This window comes from Coregonus lavaretus (genome assembly GCF_964263955.1).
Source record: "Coregonus lavaretus genome assembly, chromosome: 6".
Classification (NCBI taxonomy): Eukaryota; Metazoa; Chordata; class Actinopteri; order Salmoniformes; family Salmonidae; genus Coregonus; species Coregonus lavaretus.
In genome coordinates this window covers 57,807,024-57,827,055 of record NC_139993.1, presented here as the reverse complement: position 1 = coordinate 57,827,055, position 20,032 = coordinate 57,807,024, and the positions used below count along the sequence as shown (strand labels likewise).

The window sequence follows — 20,032 nt, the reverse complement described above, 5'->3', positions numbered from 1 at the left end:
GTGTGTGCGTGTGTGTGTGTGCGTGTGTGTGTGTGTGTGTGTGTGTGTGTGTGTGTGTGTGTGTTTGTTTGTGTGTGTGTGTGTGTGTGTGTGTGTGTGACGACAGAGCAGCTATTAGAGATGGAAAGCCAAATGAAAATAGAAGGCAGTTAGAGGATAATGTAGGAGGTGGAGGTTTGGGGAGTAGGTTTCTTTCCACGCAGCTAAGCTAGAGCTGTGTGTGTGTGTTTGAGTGTATGTGTGTGAGCATACAGTACCAGTCAAAAGTTTGGACACACCTACTCATTCAAAATATTTTTACTATTTTCTACATTTTCTACATCAAAATATATTTTTGATTTTAGATTCTTCAAAGTAGCCACCCTTTGCCTTGTTGGCAGCTTTGCACACTCTTGGCATTCTGTCAACCAGCTTCACCTGGAATGCTTTTCCAACTGTCTTGAAGGAGTTCCCACAAATGCTGAGTACTTGTTGGCTGCTTTTCCTTCACTGCGGTCCAACTCATCCCAAACCATCTCAATTGGGTTGAGGTTGGGTGATTGTCGAAGCCAGGTCATCTGATGCAGCACTCCATCACTCTCCTTCTTAGTCAAATAGCCCTTACACAGCCTGGAGGTGTGTTGAGTCACTGTCCTGTTGAAGAACAAATGGTAGTCCTATTAAGCGCAAACCAGATGGGATGGCGTATCGCTGCAGAATGCTATGGTAGCCATGCTGGTAAGTGTGCCTTGAATTCTAAATAAATCACTGTCACTGTTACCAGAAAAGCACCACCACACCATCACACCTCCTCATCCATGCTTCACAGTGGGAACCACACATGCAGAGATCATCCGTTCACCTACTCTGCGTCTCACTAAGACACGGCGGTTGGAACCAAAAATCTCAAATTTGTACTCATCAGACCAAAGGACAGATTTCTACCGGTCTAATGTCCATTGCTCGTGTTTCTTGGCCCAAGCAAGTCTCTTCTTCTTATTGGTGTCCTTTAGTAGTGGTTTCTTTGCAGCAATTCGACCATGAAGGCCTGTCATTCACGCAGTCTCCTCTGAACAGTTGATGTTGAGATGTGTCTGTTACTTGAACTCTGTGAAGCATTTATTTGGGCGGGAATTTCTGAGGCTGGTAACTCTAATGAACTTATCCTCTGCAGCAGAGATAACTCTGGGTCTTCCTTTCCTGTGGCGGTCCTCATGAGAGCCAGTTTCATCATAGCGCTTGATGGTTTTTGGAACTGCTCTTGAATAAACTTTCATTTTCTGGATTGACTGACCTTCATGTCTTATGTAATGATGGACTGTCATTTCTCTTTGCTTATTTGAGCTGTTCTTGACATAATTTGGACTTGGTCTTTTACCAAATAGGGCTATCTTCTGTATACCACCCCTACCTTGTCACAACACAACTGATTGGCTCAAGCATTAAGAAGAAAAGAAATTCCACAAATTAACTTTGAACAAGGCACACCTGTTAATTGAAAGGCATTCCAGGTGACTACCTCATGAAGCTGGTTGAGAGAATGCCAAGACTGTGCAAAGCTGTCATCAATGCAAAGGGTGGCTACTTTGAAGAATCTCAAATATAAAATATATTTTGATTTGTTTAACACTTTATTGGTTACTATATGATTCCATATGTGTTATTTCATAGTTTTGATGTCTTCACTACTATTCTACAATGTAGAAAATAGTAAAAAATAAAGAAAAACCCTTGAATGAGTAGGTGTGTCCAAAATTTTGACTGGTACTGTACAGTGGGGGAAAAAAGTATTTAGTCAGACACCAATTGTGCAAGTTCTCCCACTTATAAAGATGAGAGAGGCCTGTAATTTTCATCATAGGTACACGTCAACTATGACAGACAAAATGAGAAAATTTTTTCCAGAAAATCACATTGTAGATTTGTAATGAATTTATTTGCAAATTATGGTGAAAATAAGTATTTGGTCAATAACAAAAGTTTCTCAATACTTTGTTATATACCCTTTGTTGGCAATGACACAGGTCAAACATTTTCTGTAAGTCTTCACAAGGTTTTCACACACTGTTGCTGGTATTTTGGCCCATTCCTCCATGCAGATCTCCTCTAGAGCAGTGATGTTTTGGGGCTGTCGCTGGGCAACATGGACTTTCAACTCCCTCCAAAGATTGTCTATGGGGTTGAGATCTGGAGACTGGCTAGGCCACTCCAGGACCTTGAAATGCTTCTTACGAAGCCACTCCTTCGTTGCCCGGGCGGTGTGTTTGGGATCATTGTCATTCTGAAAGACCCAGCCACGTTTCATCTTCAATGCCCTTGCTGATGGAAGGAGGTTTTCACTCAAAATCTCACGATACATGGCCCCATTCATTCTTTCCTTTACACGGATCAGTCGTCCTGGTCCCTTTGCAGAAAAACAGCCCCAAAGCATGATGTTTCCACCCCCATGCTTCACAGTAGGTATGGTGTTCTTTGGATGCAACTCAGCATTCTTTGTCCTCCAAACACGACGAGTTGAGTTTTTACCAAAAAGTTATATTTTGGTTTCATCTGACCATATGACATTCTCCCAATCCTCTTCTGGCTCATCCAAATGCACTCTAGCAAACTTCAGACGGGCCTGGACATGTACTGGCTTAAGCAGGGGGACACGTCTGGCACTGCAGGATTTTAGTCCCTGGCGGCGTAGTGTGTTACTGATGGTAGGCTTTGTTACTTTGGTCCCAGCTCTCTGCAGGTCATTCACTAGGTTCCCCCGTGTGGTTCTGGGATTTTTGCTCACCGTTCTTGTGATCATTTTGACCCCACGAGGTGAGATCTTGCGTAGAGCCCCAGATCGAGGGAGATTATCAGTGGTCTTGTATGTCTTCCATTTGCTAATAATTGCTCCCACAGTTGATTTCTTCAAACCAAGCTGCTTACCTATTGCAGATTCAGTCTTCCCAGCCTGTTGCAGGTCTACAATTTTGTTTCTGGTGTCCTTTGACAGCTCTTTGGTCTTGGCCATAGTGGAGTTTGGAGTGTGACTGTTTGAGGTTGAGGACAGGTGTCTTTTATACTGATAACAAGTTCAAACAGGTGCCATTAATACAGGTAACGAGTGGAGGACAGAGGAGCCTCTTAAAGAAGAAGTTACAGGTCTGTGAGAGCCAGAAATGTTGCTTGTTTGTAGGTGATCAAATACTTATTTTCCACCATAATTTGCAAATAAATTCATTCAAAATCCTACAATGTGATTTTCTGGAATTTCTTTTCTCAATTTGTCGTCATAGTTGACGTGTACCTATGATATAAATTACAGGCCTCTCTCATCTTTTTAAGTGGGAGAACTTGCACAATTGGTGGCTGACTAAATACTTTTTTTCCCCACTGTATGTGTATGCATTTTGTTTAATTGTTTGTGTGCATGTGTGTTTGCTGCTACCGTGTGTATTTGTGTGTGTGTGTGTTCCTTGCGGGAATTATTCAAACAAATGAGTCATTCTCTTTCACTGTGCTGAGAAATATGCCTTGGGTAGATGACGTAGACACACACATTTCACCCCAGGATAATAACCTAGAAACACAGCTTTGCCTATCTGCAGTACCAAGAATAGAACAGCGTGATTCATGGACCACAGATTCTCTCTTTTTTACAAGACAAACAGAGACTGGATATAAGGAGAGGTGTTGAGGTGACATTAGAGCCCTGTCATTGTCAATCAACCAGGAACAAGGAAGTGGCGTCTAAAGTCATTTCTAAAGTATTACTGGAAGAGTTGTGAAATATTCTGTTGACCTTTGTCCCTTGTGGGAAGGAAATTGTAACTCTGTTAGAAGGAAATTAGTTAAAATATTGCACACACCTGTGAATTATTGACTAGTATTAATCTTCTCATGAACACTGTTTGGCCCTTTGCATAGGCTAGTCTAAACCGGTTGTTTACGAAGCATGTGACAAATAAAAACATTTGTTTTTGATTTGATTTGACCTTCCAACCATTATAAGCTGTTATAAGAACAGTGACTGTGATCTTGATTTCACATCATCAGAATTGTTTTTTCCATGCTTAGCAATGTGTCAGCTATCTCTACCAATGTTTCAACTATCTCTACCAATGTTTCAACTATCTCTACCAATGTTTCATCTATATTTACCAATGTTTCAGCTATCTCTACCAATGTTTCAGCTATCTCTACCAATGTTTCATCTATATTTACCAATGTTTCATCTAGCTTTACCAATGTTCTCTCTCAGGGACGAGCTTGTACTTTGTAATAATGCTTTCCTCTGTCTGTATCAATGTTTTCAGCATTGAAATGTTATCATATTGTATATCTGTTGTGTCTCAGGGAAGAGCCCTTACCTGATGTTCACCAACCGCCATGAGATCTGCCGTATAGACCTGATAAAGAAAGACTACACCCAGGTGGTGCCCGCTCTGAAGAACGCTGTAGCCCTGGATGTGGACGTCACCACCAACAAGATGTACTGGTGTGACCTCTACCACCGCAAGATCTACAGGTAACGCACACACACACACACACACACACACATGGTGCACACGCACAAATCTGCTGTGAGTGTGAATATGGTGCAGAGCCATATATTTAGAGAGTTGGGACATTGAGGTTTCTGAATTATGTTGAATTATGTTACATGACACTACAACATTCTATGGCAGCCATGTTAGCTCCCAATTAACATTACATGGGGAATATTTAAACAATGCTGTGTAACTGAATGTCTAGAATTAGAACAATGTTCTAAATTCGAAAAGTTGGCCGAACTCTGGTTATGTGGAAAGGCGCTTATCAGGCTGAAGTTACAGAGCCATTCCTCTCTCCTCTCTCCTCTCTCTCTCCTCTCTGTCTTCTCTCTCTCTCCTCTCTCTCTCCTCTCTCCTCTATGTCTTCTCTCTCTCTCCTCTCCCCTCCTCTCTCCCCTCTCCCCTCTCTCATCTCTCCTCTCTCCACTCTCCTCTCCCCCTCTCTCCTCTCTCATCTCTCCTCTCTCTCCTCTCTTGACTACTGATCTCCTTAGCACTTCTCCCCTCTGTATGTGTACAGACAGATCATGACAGGCCCATGAGTCACAGATCTATGTATCCAGGGGCTTGTTAGGGTGCTAGAGGAAGCTACTGGACATGCAAACAAGTACACAAACACACACTAGCTTCTATTTCTGTCTGAGTAGACAATGTGCTGATGGTGAGAACATTTCAGAACATCATAATGAGAGAAGAAACTATGTTTGTTCATTTGTCACTCCCTCTCCACTGGGTTCTTTCCCTTCCACTCCTGTGTGTGTGTCTGCCGTGGTTCGATACATGGAGCCAACTCAGAACGCCCTGACCTGATGGGACAAGTGGCCCGGCTTTGTCTTGATTGTGTCCGAGATGAGGAGGGAGGGAGGGAGGGGTCGAGATAAGGCTCCATCCATCTCCCTAAGCTCATCACTCTACATCAGACCAGGGCCATTTTCAAACCCATTCACCCAGACCCTGGGCCAGCTAACACCTGGCTGCCTGTCATCTCCTCTCTCTCTCTCTCTCTCATTCTCTCTCACTCTCTCTCACTCTCTCTCTCTCTCTGTGTGTTGTTCGTTTTCCATCATGTCACACATTATGACGCTGATGCCCGAAGCACACCTGGAATGGAGAGATGGATGGTGCATGATGGGGCTGTTTGTCCTTCACACACAGATAGTTAGAAATCCACTAGTGTGTGTGTATGACGAGCTTGCCACCCTCCCTTGGAGGCAGGGGCCAGGGTAAATTATCTCAGTTGGGCCATATGCTGCTTCTAATTCCTCTCCCTGAATAATCACCCCATTACTCATCACATACACACTCACACACAAACAAACACACACACACACACACACACATTCACACCCCAGGGCCCGAGGAGGAGAGAGGACACAAACACACTGATTTGACATTGATAAGTACAGTCTTTATACACTCTCCTTCAGAACTAGCATATAACCACAGACTATGAGTTGGCCCTCACACCCACTGGCAGAGAACCTGTATACTTCCTTATGGGCTGGCACAGCAGCAAGTGCACATAGACTCCATCATTAGTGTACCAGTATCGTACACTTCTCACACGCTGGTCTGAAATTGTCGTGTTGTATACCTTAACCCCTGCTGTGCTAACATTAGGCAACAGCCACACAGTAGGATACCCACTGAGATGCTATGGATATTCCAAGTTCCATGTTGTGTAGTCATCACTTGTCACTCTGGATGATTTTCTGGGGAGGAGTGGTGAGGTGTTTCTTTAAAAAATTTATTTTAAATATTTTATAAATAATACAAAACATACACATAGAAATGACAACATCAGAGTGGTGAGGTGTTTCTGTGGGGAGCCCCTCTGTGGTGAACCCCTCTGTGGTGAACCCCTCTGTGGGGAGCCCCTCTGTGGTGAACCCCTCTGTGGTGAACCCCTCTGTGGGGAGCCCCTCTGTGGGGAGCCCCTCTGTGGTGAACCCTTCTGTGGGGAACCCCTCTGTGGTGAACCCCTCTGTGGGGAGCCCCTCTGTGGTGAACCCCTCTGTGTTATCCTCCATCCTCGTTATCTTAGCGTTAATTAATAGTGGTTAGTGTGGTGGCGGGTCCATGCAGCTCTGCTTACTTCCTGCTGTGATTAAAACATCTGAGATCAACAATAAATAATCAATAAATCAACAATAACACAGCTAATTAATGAGACTGCCTCCCCTGTCTGTCCCCATCCGTCTCTGTCTCGCTCGCTCTCTCTATCTGTCTGTGTGTGTGTGTGTGTCTGCTGTCCCTGTCTCTCCTATCCTTTTTATTCAATAATTTTCCTCCTCCGCCTCCTCCTCTCCCTCCTCCCCCTACTCCTCCTCCTCCGCCTCCTCCTCTCTCTCCTCCTCCTCCTCCCCCTACTCCTCCTCCTCCTCCTCTCCCTCCTCCTCCTACTCCTCCTCCTCCCCCTTCTCCTCTCCCTCCTCCTCCTCCTCCTCCCCATCCTCCTCCTCCTTCCACTCTCCCAGCTTTTAGTTCCTCTATCTCCCTGTTGTGTTAGGGTGTGAATTGGGACATTGCATCTGGTTAATAAAGCTCTCCTACAGGCCTAGCCAGGTAGTGGAGGAGTAATGTTTCATGGTGGATCTGCTGTGTCTCCTCTCAGGTCATCTCACCTCAGTTACTCAGACAAATCCCCCTCTTTAAGAAAAGAGGCTGGCTGCTTTGTCTGCTGATGAAAGGCGACAAGCCCATTCTAATAGCTAGTTTCTACAGGAAATAGGATTAGGGCAGGAGTTGTTAGAGAGTTGCCAGGTTAAGATGTTCCTGTCTGGGTATTCCTGTCTGGGCGACAACAGCCTATCACATGTATTACTGACCAGGAGAGTCCCTCCCCCATGGCGACAACAGCCTATCAGATGTATTACTGGCCAGGGAGTCCCTCCCCCAATTTCGACAACAGACTATCAGATGTATTACTGACCAGGAGAGTCCCTCCCCCAATGTCGACAACAGCCTATCACATGTATTACTGACCAGGAGAGTCCCTCCCCCATGGCGACAACAGCCTATCAGATGTATTACTGACCAGGAGAGTCCCTCCCCCAATGTCGACAACAGCCTATCAGATGTATTACTGACCAGGAGAGTCCCTCCCCCATGGCGACAACAGCCTATCAGATGTATTACTGGCCAGGAGAGTCCCTCCCCCAATGTCGACAACAGACTATCAGATGTATTACTGACCAGGAGAGTCCCTCCCCCAGGGTGACAACAGCCTATCAGATGTATTACTGACCAGGAGAGTCCCTCCCCCAATGTCGACAACAGCCTATCAGATGTATTACTGGCCAGGAGAGTCCCTCCCCCAATGTCGACAACAGACTATCAGATGTATTACTGACCAGGAGAGTCCCTCCCCCAGGGTGACAACAGCCTATCAGATGTATTACTGACCAGTAGAGTCCCTCCCCCAGGGTGACAACAGCCTATCAGATGTATTACTGACCAGGAGAGTCCCTCCCCCAATGTCGACAACAGCCTATCAGATGTATTACTGACCAGGAGAGTCCCTCCCCCAATGTCGACAACAGCCTATCAGATGTATTACTGGCCAGGAGAGTCCCTCCCCCAATGTCGACAACAGCCTATCAGATGTATTACTGGCCAGGAGAGTCACTCCCCCAATGTCGACAACAGACTATCAGATGTATTACTGACCAGGAGAGTCCCTCCCCCAATGTCGACAACAGCCTATCAGATGTATTACTGGCCAGGAGAGTCCCTCCCCCAGGGTGACAACAGCCTATCAGATGTATTACTGACCAGGAGAGTCCCTCCCCCAATGTCGACAACAGACTATCAGATGTATTACTGACCAGGAGAGTCCCTCCCCCAATGTCGACAACAGCCTATCAGATGTATTACTGGCCAGGAGAGTCCCTCCCCCAATGTCGACAACAGACTATCAGATGTATTACTGACCAGGAGAGTCCCTCCCCCAGGTTGACAACAGCCTATCAGGTGTATTACTGACCAGGAGAGTCCCTCCCCCAGGGTGACAACAGCCTATCAGATGTATTACTGACCAGGAGAGTCCCTCCCCCAGGGTGACAACAGCCTATCAGATGTATTACTGACCAGGAGAGTCCCTCCCCCATGGCGACAACAGCCTATCAGATGTATTACTGGCCAGGAGAGTCCCTCCCCCAATGTCGACAACAGCCTATCAGATGTATTACTGGCCAGGAGAGTCCCTCCCCCAATGTTGACAACAGACTATCAGATGTATTACTGACCAGGAGAGTCCCTCCCCCAGGTTGACAACAGCCTATCAGGTGTATTACTGACCAGGAGAGTCCCTCCCCCAGGGTGACAACAGCCTATCAGATGTATTACTGACCAGGAGAGTCCCTCCCCCAGGGTGACAACAGCCTATCAGATGTATTACTGACCAGGAGAGTCCCTCCCCCAGGGTGACAACAGCCTATCAGATGTATTACTGACCAGGAGAGTCCCTCCCCCAGGGTGACAACAGCCTATCAGATGTATTACTGACCAGGAAAGTCCCTCCCCCAGGGTGACAACAGCCTATCAGGTGTATTACTGACCAGGAGAGTCCCTCCCCCAGGGTGACAACAGATGGATGCCTTAGCTCTTTAAGTCAGTTAAGCTCTTGTATCTGACTTTTGGTCCTGTTCTATGTAATGTATCAGTACATTGTTTTGTAATACAGAGTGGTCTGATATGGACTCTGACACCTGGATGGGTCTGCAGTTGATTGTTTCTGTTGTTCTCTTTGTGTGTCTTAATATACTGTCCATGTGTATGTATAAGTATGTGTTATAATAATGTCATAATAACCTCTTCTTCTCTGTACTCCCCAGTGCGTACATCAACAAGGCCAGTGATTCGTCGGAGCAGGTGACTCTGATCGAGACAGCTCTGACCTCTCCAGAGGGGCTGGCTGTTGACTGGGTCCATAACAACATCTACTGGACCGACTCCGGAGATAAGACCATCTCCGTCGCCACGGGAGATGGCAAGAAGAGGAGGGTGCTGATCGCCACCGAGCTGAGCGAACCACGGGCCATCGCTGTGGACCCCCGACAAGGGTGAGAGGGGGCTGGATCGGAGGGAGGGATGGGATTGGGGAGTTAGGGGGGAGGTTGGTGTAGAGTTGGGGTTAGTGTTGAGAGAAGGTGAGGGAGTGAGGAGGTGAGGGAGTGATGTAAAAAATAAGGGACAGAGAGAGAGAGAGAGAGAGAGAGACAGAGAGAGAGAGACAGAGAGAGAGAGACAGAGAGAGAGAGAGAGACAGAGAGAGAGTGAGAGAGAGAGAGAGAGAGACAGAGAGAGAGAGAGAGACAGAGTGCTTCTGTCACCAACCAAGGAGGGCCTACAGCAGCACCTAGATCTTCTGCACAGATTCTGTCAGACCTGGGCCCTGACAGTAAATCTCAGTAAGACAAAAATAATGGTGTTCCAAAAAAGGTCCAGTTGCCAGGACCACAAATACAAATTCCATCTAGACACCGTTGCCCTAGAGCACACAAAAAACTATACATACCTCGGCCTAAACATCAGCGCCACAGGTAACTTCCACAAAGCTGTGAACGATCTGAGAGACAAGGCAAGAAGGGCCTTCTATGCCATCAAAAGGAACATAAAATTTGACATACCAATTAGGATCTGGCTAAAAATACTTGAATCAGTTATAGAACCCATTGCCCTTTATGGTTCTGAGGTCTGGGGTCCGCTCACCAACCAAGAATTCACAAAATGGGACAAACACCAAATTGAGACTCTGCATGCAGAATTCTGCAAAAACATCCTCCGTGTACAACGTAAAACACCAAATAATGCATGCAGAGCAGAATTAGGCCAATACCCGCTAATTATCAAAATCCAGAAAAGAGCCGTTAAATTCTATAACCACTTAAAAGGAAGCGATTCCCAAACCTTCCATAACAAAGCCATCACCTACAGAGAGATGAACTTGGAGAAGAGTCCCCTAAGTAAGCTTGTCCTGGGGCTCTGTTCACAAACACAAACAGACCCCACACAGCCCCAGGACAACAACAACAACAACACAACTAGACCCAACCAAATCATGAGAAAACAAAAAGAGAATTACTTGACACATTGGAAAGAACAAACAAAAAAACAGAGCAAACTAGAATGCTATTTGGCCCTAAACAGAGAGTACACAGTGGCAGAATACTTGACCACTGTGACTGACCCAAACTTAAGGAAAGCTTTGACTGTGTACAGACTCAGTGAGCATAGCCTTGCTATTGAGAAAGGCCGCCGTAGGCAGACCTGGCTCTCAAGAGAAGACAGGCTATGTGCACACTGCCCACAAAATGAGGTGGAAACTGAGCTGCACTTCCTAACCTCCTGCCAAATGTATGACCATATTAGAGACACATATTTCCCTCAGATTACAGCGATCCACAAAGAATTCGAAAACAAATCCAATTTTGATAAACTCCCTTATCTACTGGGTGAAAAACCACAGTGTGCCATCACAGCTGCAAGATTTGTGACCTGTTGCCACAAGAAAAGGGCAACCAGTGAAGAACAAACACCATTGTAAATACAACCCATATTTATGTTCATTTATTTTCCCATTTGTACTTTAACTATTTGCACATTGTTACAACACTGTATATATACATAATATGACATTTGAAATGTCTTTATTCTTTTGGAACCTCTGAGTGTAATGTTTACTGTTAATATTTATTGTTTATTTCACTTTTGTTTACTATCTACTTCACTTGCTTTGGCAATGTTAACATACGTTTCCCATGCCAATAAAGCCCTTAAATTGAAATTGAAATTGAAATTGAGAGACAGAGACATACATAAAGAGTTTGAGAGAGGTTGGGTAAAAGAGTAAGACAGCTTGATTGTCCATGATGTGTCACATTATGAGTTGCCTATCTGGTCAGAAACCTGAAACATGTTAGAACACTGAAACAGATCAGAACACTAAAACGTGGTCAGTCACCTGCTCTTTCCTCTCAGCATCTTGCCTTGTTTCTCTCTCCCCTCTCTCTTTCTCTCCCTCTCTCTTTCTCCATTTCTCACTCTCTCCTCCCTCCCCCTCCCCCTCCCCCTCCCCCTCTACCTTTTCCTCTTCCCCTCCCTCCCTCCCTCCCTCCCTCCCTCCCTCCCTCCCTACCTCTCTTCCTATCAGACGTAGCTGTAGGCATCAATAGCATCTATCTAGTGTCTCAGTCTGAAGCATCACAGCTCTCTCAACACTTAAGCTCCTCTCATCTCCCATCTTCCTGGCTCTCCCTGACAACTCTATTCCCCAAGGCCTTCTTCTTTCCACAACATTACTGAGCCAGACGAGCATGAAACATGCAAATGAGCCAAACGCAGGTTTGGTTCCTCAGTACAGGGAGAGAAGACAATGTTAGCTAACTGTCCCCGCTGGTCTGTATACTACCTGCCTGCCTGCCTGGCTGGCATATTTATATCATGGAGGTAGAACAGAGAGCTGCTGCCTGGGAGATATGTACACAGTTTGCCTTTGGCTCAATAGTGGAGATGGTTTACTTTTAAACCATTTAGATATTTATCTGAGATTCTTTACTACAGTATCAGGTAAGGTTGCACTGCTGATAGTCACCTAATAGCATTTTTTGTCTGTCTGTCTGTCTGTCTGTCTGTCTCTCTCTCTCGCTCTCTCGCTCTCCATACTGTGGGCTACATATCCTCACTATGTGATTATTGTAGTTATTGTTCAATCTAAATCCCCTTTCTCTCCTGTAGGTTTATGTACTGGTCTGACTGGGGGACCCAGGCAAAGATAGAGAAGGCTGGCATGAACGGAGTGGACCGCCAGGTACTGGTGTCAGAGAGGATCGAGTGGCCCAACGGAATCACTCTGGGTAAGACTGGCACTGGGGAGAGCGGGAGGGAATGAGGGAGAGAGAGGTACATTTTTGTTTATTTCACTTTTGTTTATTATCTACTTCACTTGCTTTGGCAATGTTAACATATGTTTCCCATGCCAATAAAGCCCTTAAATTGAATTGAAATTTAAATTGAGAGGGAGGGATGTAGGGAAGGAAGGAATGAGGGAGAGCTACATGATGATATTACAGATACAGAGAAAGGCTGAAGGGAAAGGAAGACACAGAGAGAGGTGAGAAGCGAAAAGAGAGAAAGAAAGAAAACATTGTAAAACAACCATTTCTGTCACATAGTTGTGAGTCAGTCAGTGTGGCTCTGTCATCAGTCAGCCTGTAGTTTGTTATTTCAGCAGAGCTGTGAATGAAGCGGCCCCAGCTGTGTCATCAATACCCCAATCATCCTCCCCTCCATCCCTCCATCCTTCCATCCCTCCACCCCTCCATCCCTCCACCCTTCCATCCCTCCACCCCTCCATCCCTCCACCCTTCCATCCCTCCACCCCTCCATTCCTCCATCCTTCCATCCCTCCACCCCTCCATCCCTCCATCCTTCCATCCCTCCACCCCTCCATCCCTCCACCCTTCCACCCCTCCATCCCTCCATCCTTCCATCCCTCCATCCTTCCATCCCTCCACCCTTCCATCCCTCCACCCTTCCATCCCAACAACAGAGCAGAGAGAGAGAGAACAACAGAGCAGAGAGAGAGAACAACAGAGCAGAGAGAGAGAGAGAACAACAGCAGAGAGAGAACAACAGAGAGAGAGAACAACAGAGCAGAGAGAGAGTACAACAGAGCAGAGAGAGAGAACAACAGAGCAGAGAGAGAGAGAGAACAACAGAGCAGAGAGAGAGAGAACAACAGAGCAGAGAGAGAGAGAGTGAGAACAACAGAGCAGAGAGAGAGAGAACAACAGAGCAGAGAGAGAGAGAACAACAGAGCAGAGAGAGAGAGAGAACAACAGAGCAGAGAGAGAGAGAGAACAACCGAGCAGAGAGAGAGAACAACAGAGCAGAGAGAGCGAGAACAACAGAGCAGAGAGAGAGAGAACAACAGAGCAGAGAGAGAGAACAACAGAGCAGAGATAGGGAGAACAACAGAGCAGAGAGAGAGAGAACAGCAGAGAGAGCGAGAGACATCAGAGAGAGAACGACAGAGCAGAGAGAGAGAGACATCAGAGAGAGAGAGACAGAGATAGAACGACAGAGCAGAGAGAGAGAACGACAGAGCAGAGAGAGAGAGAGAACAACAGAGCAGAGAGAGAGAGACATCAGCGAGAGAGAGACAGAGAGAGAACGACAGAGCAGAGAGAGAGAGAGAGACATCAGAGAGAACAACAGAGCAGAGAGAGAGAGAGAGATAACAACAGCAGAGAGAGAGAGAACAACAGAGCAGAGAGAGAGAGATAACAACAGCAGAGAGAGAGAACAACAGAGCAGAGAGAGAGAGAGAAGGGTGTGGAATTGAGGTGTCGCTAGCTAAGGCTACATCTGTATGAAAACAAGTTATGTTGAGAGTTAGAGGAGCGTGAGAGAGAGAGAAAATAACACTGGCTGGCTAATTTTGTTTCTCAAAAAAAAAAAAAAGGGATTATTTTCCCCTTTTCATCAATTTCACAGCCAGCAGGCAGACAGAGCAGAGTAGAATGGTTGATTGTATGAGTGGCTGAGTGGAGAAAGGTGAGGTTGTGAATGAATAAAGCACCGCTGTTACCTGATTGACTCCCTACAGCTGTGTTATTACATCAATATTTACTTTGCCGACCTGCTTATTCACTTCCAAAACAGTTGATCTAGCTAGCCTTATTAACTGCACACCTACACACACTCGATTGACATAGCTTGATATTAGCTTGAGGTCAGGTTAGGTTAAGTGCCAGGCTCAGGGGACTTTTTGTAGTATTCCCCATCTGGAGATTGAACCAGCAACCTTCTGATCGCTATTGTATTGTCCAATTGGAGGGCATGGCTGACAAAGAGGATTGATGTTCTACTGGACCAGAACCATCAAACTCTCTGTCTAGACCTTTTCTCATTAACTTCTGAAGAAGTGTTGTACCGTACATTAACCTGACCTCCCTCGCTCTCTCCTCTCCATTCCATTCCTCTCTTTCTCTCTCTTTCTCCCCACCTATCTCCCTCTCTCTCTCCCTTACTTATTCTCTCCCTCCCCCTCTCTCCCTTCCCTCTCCCCCTCTCTCATCCCCTTTCTCTCTCTCCCTCTCACTTCTCTCTCACTCCCTCTCTCTCCCTATCTCAGACCTATCCAACAGGCGTCTGTACTGGGTGGACTCTAAGCTGCACTTGCTCTCCAGCATCGACCTGAACGGTGACAACCGTAAAGTGCTGCTCTTTTCCCAGGACCACCTGGGGCACCCCTTTGCTCTCACCGTCTTCGAGGTAAAGAGGGAAGAGACATGGGAGGAGTAGGAGGGGGTGAAGGGTGGGAGGCACAGAGGAGGGAGGAGGGGGGAGGAGCAGGATGGGATGGAGAGTAAGGGAGAGATGGGGGAGGAGGGGAGATGAGCAGGAGGAGGTGGAGATGAGCAGGAGGAGGTGGAGAGTGAGGGGGAGATGGGGGAGGAGGGTGGAGGAGTAGGAGGGGGTGGAGGGAGAGATGGGCGAGGCATCGAGTCACAGCTGTAAAAGGGTGAGATTGGTAAGGAGGAAGGGGAGAGGCCAGAGAAGGGAGTAGGGGTTGACAGCCACAGGGAGAGGGAGGAGGGGGAGAGTGTGGGAGGCACCGGGTCACAGAGGGGGGAGGAGTAGGGAGTGGAAGGAATCGGGTCACAGAGGGGGAGGAGGGGGGAAAGTAATCTGGTCCCAGGTGGAGAAGGGAGAGTGTCAGAGGGGTAAGCAGGGAGGGCACAGTGGTGTGAGACTGTGACATGCTACAGGTAGTGTCTTTCAACAGCTGCCGTGTCAATGCCACAGGAAAAGCCTCTATGAGTCAGGCATGGTAGAATAGTGGTGTACAGAATCAATAGAGGGAGGGAGATGACCAATAAGAACTAAAGGAAGTAATAATGGGTAATGCAGAGTCAGAGGATTGGATGAGATAACAGAGCACTGGCTGCTCTAAGGACTACCAGTAGATCAGTGGTAATATGGTAGGGGTGCACACAGAGGGGGACCTGGGGACATTCAGAGAGACCACTGTCCCAGGCTCTGTGGGGCAGCAGTTATAACACTCAGAGTAACACACTCTAGAGCCTTGAAACTTAACTCTGGACCTCGAAGCCAGTTCCACTGCATTATTTCATTGTTCCCCTCTAATCAGGGACTGATTTAGACCTGGGATACCAGGTGTGTGCAATTAATTATCAGGTAGAACAGAAAACCAGGAGGCTCCGGACCTCGTAGGGTAAGAGTTGAGTACCCCTGGTATAGATGAATGGCCTCCAGCGCTGTGTTCATTCTGCAGTAGCTAGCCAGGACCCAGACTTCACAGTTCCTGTGGGTGGCCAGACCAGGCCATGGTCTTCAGTACCGCAGGGCCGTGGAGGATGGAGGGGTAGAGGGGTCATACATCACAGCCTAGCCCCCTGACAGGCCCCCCGACAGGGCAGGATTCTCCACACGACCCCCCCCCCCCCCCACCTCCACTCTCCTCCCTGGGGCCTGTGGCCAGGTGTTGGAAACAGGAAACAATGTTTTTCCACCCATCTTAGTTTTATTGCTGTCTGCTTGGCCGGAGGGAGGGAGTGGGCTGGGCTGGAGAGAGGGAGTGGGCTGGGCTGGAGAGGGGGAGGGAGGGAGTGGGCTGGGCTGGAGGGAGGGAGTGGGCTGGGCTGGAGGGAGGGAGTGGAGTGGGCTGGGCTGGAGGGAGGGAGGGAGTGGGCTGGGCTAGAGAGAGGGAGTGGGCTGGGCTGGAGAGGGGGAGTGGGCTGGGCTGGAGAGAGGGAGTGGGCTGGGCTGGAGGGAGGGAGGGAGGGAGGGAGGGAGGGAGGGAGGGAGGGAGGGAGTGGGCTGGGCTGGAGGGAGGGAGTGGGCTGGGCTGGAGGGAGAGAGGGAGTGGGCTGGGCTGGAGGGAGGGAGGGAGTGGGCTGGGCTAGAGAGAGGGAGTGGGCTGGGCTGGAGGGAGGGAGGGAGTAGGCTGGGCTGGAGAGGGGGAGGGAGGGAGTGGGCTGGGCTGGAGGGAGGGAGGGAGTGGGGCCGGAGGGAGGGAGGGAGTGGGCTGGGCTAGAGAGAGGGAGTGGGCTGGGCTGGGGAGGTAGTAGGGCTGGGCTGGAGAGGTAGTAGGGCTGGGCTGGAGAGAAGCAGTGGCGCTGGGGGGAGGGAGTGGGGCTGAGAGAGGTTACTGTAGAGTACAGACTTGAATTGGATGGGCTGTGAGGGACTGATATCGGGGCTGACTCTGTGTAGATGGGCTGTGAGGGACTGATATCGGGGCTGACTGAGTAGATGGGCTGTGAGGGACTGATATCGGGGCTGACTCTGTGTAGATGGGCTGTGATAGGGACTGATATCGGGGCTGACTCTGAGTAGATGGGCTGTGATAGGGACTGATATCGGGGCTGACTCTGAGTAGATGGGCTGTGATAGGGACTGATATCGGGACTGACTGAGTAGATGGGTTGTGATAGGGACTGATATCGGGGCTGACTCTGAGTAGATGGGCTGTGAGAGGACTTATATTTTGGGGCTGACTCTGAGTAGATGGAGTACGAATGACTGAGAGGGCTGAGCAGAAAGTTAGACAGGATAGAGTGAGGAACTGACAGGTGTTGTGCGGGGATGGATTGGAGAGAATGTAAGGGACTGGCAGATGAGTGCAATACCTCTTCCTAATTTGCTATTGTGGGTGTGTGAGTGCACTCCTGGTCTAAACAGCTTACTTGAAAGAACCCGTAACCCTCCAGGCTTATACTTAACTTTCATCTAGCTGACACCCTGCACAATGGATATCAGCCCTACCTTACAGCTCATTGCACCTTTCCTATAGGGACTAAAGTCATGTAATGAGTGGACAGGTGTGAGTAGAGCTGAGCTGATCCAGGACCAGTGTTGAAAGGTGGAGTGTCAGGGTAGGTAGTGTTAAGGGCTGATCAGGGTTAAGAGCCTGGGATATATGGCCGTCTCAGGGTTTAAGCCTGAAGACATGAAAGACCCACCTTGATCTCACTGTTAAGCCCAGGGGTGTCTGTACATGGCTGCAATGCAGTATCTGAAACAAAAAGAAGGAGGGAGTGAAGGAGGGTGGGATTGAAGGAGGAAGGGAGTGAAGGAGGGAGGGAGGGAGTGAAGGAGGGAGGGAAGGAGTGAAGGAGGGAGTGAGTGAAGGAGGGAGTGAGTGAAGGAGGGAGGCAGTGAAGAAGGGAGGGAGGGAGTGAAGGAGGGAGGAAGTAAAGGTAGGAGGGATGGAGTGAAGAAGTGAGGGAGGGAGTGAGTGAAGGAGGGAGTGAGTGAAGGAGAGAGGGAGTGAAGGAAGGAGGGAGTGAAAGAGGGAGGGAGGGAGTGAAGGAGGGAGGGAGTGAAGGAAGGAGGGAGTGAAGGAGGGAGGGAGTGAAGGAGTGAGGGAGGGAGTGAAGAAGTGAGGGAAGGAGTGAGGGAGGGAGTGAAGAAGGGAGGGAGGGAGGGAGGGAGTGAGTGAGTGAGTGAGTGAGTGAGTGAGTGAAGGAGGGAGGGAGGGAGTGAAGGAGGGAGGGAGGGAGGGAGTGAAGGAGGGAGTGAAGGAAGGAGGGAGGGAGGGAGTGAGTGAGTGAGTGAAGGAGGGAGGGAGGGAGTGAAGGAGGGAGGGAGGGAGTGAAGGAGGGAGTGAAGGAAGGAGTGAGGGAGGGAGTGAAGGAGGGAGGGAGGGAGCGAAGGAGGAGGGAGTGAAGGAGGGAGGGAGGGAATGAAGGAGGAAGGGAGTGAAGGAAAAGGGAGTGAAAGAGGGAGGGGGGGTGATAAACTGGAGGAAGGTATATTATCCTGAGGATATTTGTTTTATATAATGCTTTTAAAAGGTTATCTGAATCGAATCTCTGAGAGAGAGAGAGAGTTAGAGAGAGAGAGGGATGGGAAAGAGAAAGAGGGATGAGAGGGGGATAGAGAGAGAGAGAACTTAACTATTTGCACATCGTTACAACACTGTATATAGCCATAATATGACATTTGAAATGTCTCCATTCCTTTGGAACTGTATAATGTTTACTGTTAATGTTTATTATCTATTCCATTTGATTTGGCAATGTTAACTTATGTTTCCCATGCCAGGGAGGGAGGGAGGGAGGGAGGGAGGGAGGGAGAGAGGGAGGGAGGGAGGGAGGGAGGGAGAGAGAGAGGGAGGGAGACAGAGACAGAGAGAGACAGAGAGAGAGAGAGAGAGAGAAAACCAGGGAGAGATGGATAAATAAACAAAGGGTGCCTCCATTGATAGCCTAGGGAGGGTAGGTAGGGGAACACTGCCTCCTGCCAGGCCACCTGCTCTCAGCTGACCTTTAGAAACACAAGGCTTTATAAACCAACCTCTCTCTACTCTAATGCCATGACTTAGCCCCTTTACTCTCTGTCTCGATCATAATAACTCTCTATAACTCTCTGTCTCAATTCAATTCAAGGGGCTTTATTGGCATGGGAGACATATGTTTACATTGCCAAAGCAAGTGGAATAGACAATCAACAAACGGGAAATAAACAAGGGAAACATTAGTAAACATTACACTCACAAAAGTTTTAAAAGAATAGAGACATTTCAAATGTTATATTGTGGCAGGAGGTTTGGAAGTGTTGTAATGATGTGCAAGTAGTTGAAGTATGAAAGGGGAAATAAATAAACAGATAAATATAGGTTGTATTTACAATGTTTGCGCTCCACTGGTTGCCCTTTTCTCATGGCAATGGGCCACAAATATTGCTGCTGTGATTGCACACAGATATGGGAGTTTATCAATGCTTGATTTGTTTTCAAATTCTTTGTGGGTCTGTGTGTTCTGTGGGAAATATGTGTCTCTAATGTGGTCATACATTTGGCTGGAGGTTTGGAAGTGTAGCTCAGTTTCCACCTCATTTTGTGGGCAGTGTGCACATAGCCTGTCTTCTCTTGAGCCAGGTCTGCCTACGGCGGCCTCTCTCAATAGCAAGGCTATGCTCACTGAGTCTGTACATAGTCAAGGATTTTCTTAATTTTGGGTCAGTCACAGTGGTCGGGTATTCTGCCACTGTGAACTCTCTGTTTAGGGACAGGTAGTGTTCCAAATTGCTTCGTTTTTTGGTTGATTCTTTCCAGTGTGTCAAATAGTTATCTTTTTGTTTCTCATAATAAGTTGAATCTGAATGTGTCTCTGTCGCTCTCTGTCTATCTCTCTCTGTCTCTGTCTCTCTCTGTCTCTCTCTGTCTCTCTCTCTCTCTCTCTGTGTCTCTCTCTGTCTCTGTTTCTCTCTCGCTCTCTCTCTCTCTGTCTGTCTGTCTGTCTGTCTGTCTGTCTGTCTGTCTGTCTGTCTGTCTGTCTGTCTGTCTGTCTGTCTCTCTCTCTGTGTCTCTCTCTCTCTATCTCTCTGTCTATATCTCTCTCTTTGTCTCTCTCTCGATCACGATCTCTCTCTCTGTCTCTCTCTATCACGATCTCTCTCTGTCTATCTCTCTCTGTCTCTGTCTCTCTCTGTCTATCTGTCTCTGTCTCTCTCTGTCTCTGTGTTTTCTCTCACTCTCTCTCTCTCTCTCA

General features: G+C 47.8%; 1 protein-coding gene across 1 annotated transcript in view; it reads left to right on the top strand.

Annotated features, from left to right (window-relative positions):
• LOC311131091 (low-density lipoprotein receptor-related protein 8-like) overlaps positions 1–20,032 on the top strand; it is a gene marked incomplete at both ends in the record, with an annotated part of 260,174 nt that overhangs the window by 221,646 nt on the left and 18,496 nt on the right. The window contains 4 exons of the mRNA XM_084163905.1: positions 4,312–4,483; positions 9,344–9,571; positions 12,246–12,364; positions 14,647–14,786. Of these exons, the coding sequence (XP_084020031.1) occupies positions 4,312–4,483; positions 9,344–9,571; positions 12,246–12,364; positions 14,647–14,786 (659 nt within the window). The remainder of the gene's footprint in view (positions 1–4,311; positions 4,484–9,343; positions 9,572–12,245; positions 12,365–14,646; positions 14,787–20,032) is intronic.